Genomic DNA, 7,661 nt, shown 5'->3' on the forward strand with positions numbered 1-7,661 from the left:
AAAAAAAAGCATCTGCTGTGCAATCTAGCCTCACAGCTCTGGAGCCGGTTTGGAGAGCGGGACTGGAGCGTGTCCCCTCTGCTCCTGCCTCCCCTGAGAGCCCTCCTCTGCTAGAGGCAGGTGTGGAGTGGGCTGCGGACACCAGAGCTGCTGCCAACCTGCGCTGCCCTCTGTATTCAGGGAAGGCAGCAGCGGTTGTCGCTGCTGCTTGTTGTTGATCTGAATGGGGAATGAGTCATTTTCTTGGAAAGCCCAGCAGTGCTGCACTGGGAGGTTTCTGGGTAGAATAGGAACAGCGTTGAGCCAAGCTCTGCCGGGGGGGGGAGAATGGGACTTATGTGGGGCTTTTTTAATGCAGTCATTAAAAGGGAGGTGTGCAGAGGGAGGTCTGATTAGGAAAGCGTGGCAGGAAAAGACTTAATTTTATCGGGGAGGGGGGGGAGCTGGATTGCCACGGCTTCATGTGATGTGGGCGCAGCGGGAGGGAGCGTAGAGGGAGGGAGGGAGGGAAGGCGCAGTGAGGTGGCTGGTGCGTGGGTCACAGGGCTTGGTGGGAATGTTTGCTTGGAGAGAGTGTGAGCGTGAGTCACTGCTGGTGCACGAGCTTCCTGGCTGGCCCGGCTCCCTCAGCTCTGCTCTCGGGTCTCTTTCAGATGAAGACGGGCCCCTTTGCCGAGCACTCCAACCAGCTCTGGAACATCAGCGCCGTGCCCTCCTGGTCCAAGGTCAACCAGGGCCTCATCCGCATGTACAAGGCAGAGGTGAGCGCCGTGGACAGGGGGAGGCTGCTTGGCCACACACCTCCTCCCTTCTGCTTCACTGTGGGTCAGCTCTTCTCTTCTGCTGCTCCTTGGGTGGGGGCCCCATGCTGAACGTGGCTTGGGAGCCCTTGGCAGTTCAGGTGCTGCTGGCTAGGAGGTGGCTCCTGCCTGCCTAGTGTTTGCCCCAAAATCAATCCCAAAATAGCCATTCCTTGCAGACATGACTTTTGCCATTTCTTGTCTTCCCATAGTGCAAGTTGCAGGTCTCCAGATTAGGGCCGGTGTCTTGACCTGCTTATCCTTCTGGTCCCCGCACTGCTATTTTACCAGCCGGAGGAGACTTGGTTTAAATTATCATCCCATGTTTCAGGAGCCCCAGAGCAGGCTGAATGCTTCCTAGTGATCTCCCCTCGCTACGAGTCCCGTCCGTGCAGTGTGCTGGACCGGCGAGGCCACAGCTACCTCCCTGGTTTGGCAACCCTCCACCCGCCAGGGCTCTGCTGGCACTGCCCCAGCAGGCTTTCCTGGCAAACCCTGACCTGGGGAACCAGGCAGTTTTGGCTCTCCCTTATCTCTCCTTCCTGCTCGAGCTAACCCTGAGCTTGAGGAAGCAGGACAGGAACCACCACATCTGGGCCTCCGGAGGGAACGGCCGACAGGCAGCATCTCTTGCTGGGAAGGATGGGACCGTGCCGGCTCTGCAGGGAGTCACCGTTGGAGGAGCAGGGATGGCACAGCTCCCTGGTGCACCCGGGGTGACCGGTGCGGCTTGAAGGAGTTAATCCTATACCTTGTGGTCTCTGCCATTCTCCTGTTGCTGGGACATATGGCAGAGGTTCTGCGGGCAGCTCCGCTCAGGCCCAGCGCACAAAGGGGTTAACTGTGCCGAACTCGGTGCGCTCCCTCCCCCAGCCTTTCCTCTGCACTGCACATCCTGTGTTTAGGTTCCAGGCCACATACCTCTCTAATCTGCGAGGTGTCACTCCCAGGCCCGCTGGCTCCTTCCGCCCCCAGCTCAGCTTTCCTCCCAGCCTCCAAAGGCATCCAAAGAGGAGAAGCGGGGCTGGGGGTCGACCCCCTCCGCTGGCTGCTCCTTGGAGGGGTGCCCCTGGGGCTGCCCCTTCTGGGCTGCCCCCGCTCACAGCTCCGTCATGGAGGCTGGAGATGCTGCCTGCTGAGAAACTCTGAGCTGGAGGCTCTGGTCTGAGAGCTGTGGGGGCTGGAGGGAAGACCCCGGCTCTGGGAGCGCTGTTAAAGTGAAACATGGGTCCCCTAAAACCTAGAGCCTGAGCGTGGTTTGCTGCTGCCTGAAGAGCCCTGCCTTGGTCCTTTCTTTCCTTTGGACTAGTTCCTTCTCACACTGTTTGGGTACTCCCCTGGCATCCTATGTGCCCCATGCTGTTTGGGTGCTCCTGCCTGGTGCCCCACATGCCCTGTGCCGTATGGTTGCTCCCACCTCGTGCACCACGTATGTGGCTGGAGGAGCTTGGCAGTGACGTACCCACGGTGCAGTGTGCATGTCCACTGGTGTCATGGGGCCACCGTGTGCTGGCAGATCTACCTGGCCTGCTGGGGACAGCACAGCCCAGGGATCTTCTAGAGGTGGGAGGTTCTTTGGCTCTTTTAAGTGCACCCAAGACATGGTCTTTTCTAGAAGCCTCGGTCTATTTTGAATAGTAGACGACATTCTGTGTAGAAATGCCAGATCCAGTACTGGTGGGTTTCTAGAAATATCTAGAGATGTAGCTGTGTCAGGGGGAGAGTGCAAAAGCTGCTAGGAAGAGTAATGACACAAATTTAGGCTAAGGTGTAGAAAACATTGAGTCAACCAAAGTGTTTTAAATTTAGTTTTTTTCCTCAAAGAACATTTGTAGGTCTTAAAGCACTATTCCTAAGCACATAGTCCTCATGCAGCAGTGTCCTCTCCTGGCACTGCATGGTGCCTGTGTTCACCTGGATGGGCAGAGGAGAGGGGGGACTCCTGCTGAGTCCTCCTCACTGGTTCTTTGTACCTGCTCTGGGGAGTCTCCCACCCCGCTGCTGGCTCGGCTGGTTCCTGCCTGGCTTGGGAGATGAGAGGAGCATGGACATGGCAGTGTGGCTGGACAGAGCTTTCAGTTATGGTGTGCTTGGCCATGCAGCTTTTACCAACATTTGCAACTAGAGGATCTCTTTGACTGATTTTCTGGGAAGGACACAATGTTCAGGAATCGCTGAGGCTTCATCCTTTGAAAACTGAATCCTTCTGGGTGTTCCAGGCTAGGCACCCACAGTCACTCTTGAAGATCTTGTCCGTTTGCTGCTGGCTCCTGGAGCAAGTTTCTGCTCGATGTTCCCAGATGTGTTGCCTTCACCCTTGTGGTCTTTCTCCAATTAGCCACTGCCAACATTAGCAGAAGATAAGCGAGCCAACGGCCCCCAAGTGCTGACATGGGTCTTTGTCCAGCTCAAGGCAGGCAGCTTCTGTGGCAGAGCTCAGGGCGTGTGATAGTAAAGAGAGGGAAGGTTTGGGGTTGTGGTGTTGCTTTCTGACTGGCTAAGGTGAGAGCAAGATTTCCTTCCGCCCCCCGCCCTCTTCTCTCTGCCCCTCCGATCACCCGTTGCAATTAGATCAGGTGAAATCAGGCACTCGGATGGAGGCTTCAGCTCCTTACCATGTCTGGGGTGGCTGAGAAGTGCTCGGTGCCGGGCGACGCTGACTGTGAGCGGGTTTTGAGTGGAGGCAGCAGCAGGGTGAAGGGCTCACTTGCTAGAAGCAGACCAGGAGAAATCAGATGCTCACTCGCAACCTGCTCTCACTTGGCAGAAGCGGGGCAGTCCCCAGACCTGGTTCATTTAAAAAGCACCCTGGATGCTTTGTCTCTGCTCTGTCGCCTCTATGGGATGACTTTAAACAGCCGACAGAAAGCTCAGGTGCGTCCATGTGGCTGGGAGCTCTACTCTGGATCCAGGCACTCCAGGGTGCTTGCTGCAGGTCTGTGGATGGCAGTAGACTGAAGACAATGTGTCTTCAGCTCTGTGTGTTTATGAAATCTCAAATGTGTCTATTTATAATATAAATATAATGGGTGAAGATGCGTTTGCTTGGAAGTGCAAGGGCTTTTTTTACTGTCTCCATCAAAGGTGAGTGAAGAAGTTGACGGAGTGTGGTTAAAGCAGCAGCCTTGATGTTTTTCCCCTGAGCCTGCTTTTGAGTCTCCTGACCTTTCCCTCTCTGCTGCAGTCAGTCGGGAAATACTTTCCATTGTAACTAATCTAGTCCCAGTTCCATCTTTAAAGGTTGGACCCGAAGCATGTTTCTACTCCCCAGTTGAGTCCCGAGCAGGCCTTCAGCATGATCAAGATGATGGCAAGATGAAAATAAGCCTGTCCCCTCCATTGAGCTAGTGTTGGCTAAATTTCACCCATAGGTGCTGCAAGGAGGGTCCTGTCTCTTGGCACCTCTAATAATTCAGTAAATTTGTGCTAGTCCTGCTGGAGAGAGGAAGAGAATTTTCTCTGCTTGTCTCTTCTTGGGCTGGCAATGTGTTAAGTGGAATGGATACCCATTCTTCCCACTGGTGGTAAAGTCTCTTCATCCAGAGCCCAAACCAGTCTGGTCTTCCGTGGGACTCCTTGGAGCTAGTTGGGATGACATTTCTAGCTGTCAACACCTTCAGTATTCATTTTTCTCTGTTCTTCCCTCACATCACTGCTGTCCAGCACTGCTTCCTCTGAGGGTTTGTCTAAGTGGTTGTGCTGCAACATGGCAGCAGCTCTGAGCATCCCACACATTAGGAAGCTTTGAAGGTGATGTGCCCTGATGGTCGCAGGACTTCTTTCTCCTTGGTGCCTTGCCATGGAGGCTTGTGGTTTTCTGCATGGCTGTTATTCCCCAGGAGTGGATACAGCCGTGCTGTACTTTCACCACCTCCACACTTGCTTTGGCTCCAGTGTGCTTGCGAGCAGTTCAGTTGTGCTGGAACCAGTTGTCTGACCTCTGGCTCCAAAGGGATTACCATAGGCCTGGGCTTCTGCGCACAAATCCTCCTGCTTGCCCACGACGACAGGATGAGGGCAGGCTGCCTGCCTGTGCCCTGCCTTGGGGTGAAGAGCTGTCTGCAGCACATGGCTTCCTCCCCATCCCCAGAGCTGGGATCTCCCCTGCTGCAGCAGGTTCAGCTCGGCCCCGTGGAGGGCACAGGATTCCTTCCTATGGAAAGGAGAGTTGTAACTATGACATGGCTCTTGCCTCCCTTTGGTAGGAAGGAGCTGTGCTTTGAAGGAATGCCTGGAGGAACGAGCCATGCATCTTGTCCCCAGGATCTGCCTGGGAGGCTGCTGGTTGCAGGCAGGAGCCGGTGTGGCCTTGACACCCTCCTGCTGCTGGGTCTGCAGCTTGTGGGGAGCTGGGTGCCTGCCTAGTGCAGCGTCCCATCCACCCTGGCTCTGAGCAGATGCTGTTTGTGCCAAGGAATTGCTGGGACTAGATGGACTCCTGTTGGTTGGTAGCTGCTGTGCTCTGGTTGTATGTACTTCACGTCTCCTGGAGGATAAGACTCCCATCAGCAGACCCATGCCTCAGCTGGGTACAGAGGAAGGGCTCTCCTCCCAAGACACAGGGCACTTAAGTTTCTTCTCTCCATACATATCGTGCTGTCTAGGGAGAGAAGAACTTGCCCCTCTGCCTGCAGCGAGGAGGTGGCCACCATCTCTCACTAGCCATGCCCCAAGTGCCCTGGTAGATGAGTCCCCATTGCGGCACAGTGAGGTGGTCTCCAGCCCTTGTTTAGCACAACCACTCACAGCTACGTGGGTGATGTTAGTGTAGATGCAGCTGCTGGGTTGGTGTACACGTGCTGCGGAGGTTTGTGTGTCTGGAGGTGAGTCTGCTCTGTGCTCTCTGTGAGTTTTGGGCAGTCTGAATCTGCAGTGACTCAAAAAACCAGAGCTCTGAGTGGCTCTGCCAGGCGAGTGCTGGCAAAATTTGACATGGTTACTGACCACAGTCACTGGCCTTCCTGCCCTGGCAGGATGGTGAGCAGAAGGGGCTGTGCCCTCGCAGCCCAGCTCTCCCCATGCAGACCCTGGTCTTAGCTGGAGGAAGCAGCTCTGAGCTGAGCTGTCTTGTAGTGGACATATATGACTGATCTGTGATCCACACTCCCTCTGTCCTTACTCTGCAATGGGGGGTGGGAATTTCAGGGGTGAGGGGTTGTTGGGAATAGGATCATGTCTTAAACTATGGCAGCAAAATCACTGGTGCTTGTCTATCAAAGACCTGAGAATCTGGAATGCAGTTTGGGCAGCGCCTTGCGGCTGCGGGATGGTGCCTCAAACCCAGAGTGTGGGCACTGTCCTGGGGAGGGAGAGTCTCTTCCCTGGCCGGGGTTTTTGCAGTTCTCAAAGTGAAGCTCTTCAAAGAGATCAGCTCAAGCAATGAGAGGTGGTGAGAGAGAAAGCTGCTGACATAAACATGCCTCTTCTGCTCATGCGCCAGGCCTGAATTTCAGCAAGCAAAAGGCTGTGGCTGAAGGGAAGGGGATGGGGTTAAGAAGTGTTACTGGGCTGAGGAGCCTGACGGGAATGTGGGGGGGAGACATGGGACGGATCCCTCTGCCTGCAGCTGAGCCGAGTGGGCCCAAGTTTGCTGCCTCCTGGCCCCGGAGGCAGGATGTAGCTCTGGCTGTGTGCGTAAGGTGGAAACGTCTCCTGAATTCACCCCTCTTTATCTCCCCTCCTGCAGTGCCTGGAGAAGTTTCCTGTGATCCAGCACTTTAAGTTCGGCAGCCTGCTCCCCATCCAGCCTGTGACGTCCTAAGGAGGCCGCGGGAGGAGTCGAGGCAGCAGAGGCGTAGCGCGGCGCTCTTCCTCCTCCCCTCACCCACTCCTCATCACCTTGCCCGTTACACACAGCCCATTCATTCCTGCACATCCTCATTGCCAACCACAGATCCAAAGCACTCGGTGGCCTTGCACGGGAGACGGGACCTGGAGCGGCTCCTCCTGCAGGTCTCCAGCACGGGGATGTCTCGCCAGCGACCAAGCCGGGGCTGTGCTTCTCCGCTCTGCTTCGTCCACGGGCAGCGCGACGGCCGTGTACGGCTCTGGGCATGTGAATGGGATTTGAGTAGGGGCTGCCTTGCAGCAAAGGCCCTCTGCTTCCCTTCCCGGGAGGAAGTGGGTGTGGAGGGGAGGAAGGCACGTGTGTATGTGTTGGGCAGTGGGAACTGCAATTTCCCTTTTGAATTTCATTGAAGTTTCCTGTTGCTGTTTGGTTTGGGAAACCGCTGTGAGGGGTGAGGTGTGAGCCTGCACGTGTCTGTAGGCAGCCACCTCTGCTTGCGCGGGGGGTCTGAAATGGGTAAAGGAAGTTGTAGGGAAGGTCTGTGGGTTGCTGGAAGCCCAGGGTGCCCTCTCCCTTTTTCTGGGTGAGGAAAGCCCCCTCCCTCCATCTCTTCTGCAAGGTTCCCTGGGTCTTCCTTTCCCACTACCGCCTCTTCTCTTGGGTGAAGCTGGGAACCTTCTGGGCTGCAGGGGTCTGAGCTGGCTCTGGAGCCGGAGACAAGGTCCCCAGAGGGACCCGGCTCTGTGGGAACAGCTATGCAAAGACACTGCTCGAGCGGTGCCTGCCCAGGCTCCCTCCTAACGGGCACAAAACCTCACATGTTCGCACACATTCATCGCTGGGTCCAACCTGTCCTCTGCACTCCCCGTTTCCTCCTCCATGCTTTGCTGCCCCGGGGCTGGGCTGGCCTCAGTGGCACAAGGTGATCGTGGTTGCTACTGCTTGGTCATAAATTGCAGCGACAGCCCCATGGCAAAGGGATTTCCCCACGAAGCAGCATGTTCCCCAGCTCTTTTAGGGAGGCATCCCCAGAGCAAAGGCAGGGGGGGGGGGGGGGGGGGAGGGGAGAAGCA

General features: G+C 56.0%; 1 protein-coding gene across 1 annotated transcript in view; it reads left to right on the top strand.

Annotated features, from left to right (window-relative positions):
• Positions 1–7,621, top strand: part of PTPA (protein phosphatase 2 phosphatase activator) — a 23,874-nt gene extending 16,253 nt beyond the window's left edge. Inside the window, exons 8-9 of the mRNA XM_009286913.1 lie at positions 654–761; positions 6,487–7,621. Coding sequence (XP_009285188.1) covers positions 654–761; positions 6,487–6,561 — 183 coding nt within the window. The 3' untranslated portion in view covers positions 6,562–7,621. The remainder of the gene's footprint in view (positions 1–653; positions 762–6,486) is intronic.
• Positions 7,622–7,661: the final 40 nt, after the last annotated feature.

Source organism: Aptenodytes forsteri, unplaced genomic scaffold, assembly GCF_000699145.1.
Source record: "Aptenodytes forsteri isolate BGI_AS27 unplaced genomic scaffold, ASM69914v1 Scaffold136, whole genome shotgun sequence".
Lineage (NCBI taxonomy): Eukaryota > Metazoa > Chordata > Aves > Sphenisciformes > Spheniscidae > Aptenodytes > Aptenodytes forsteri.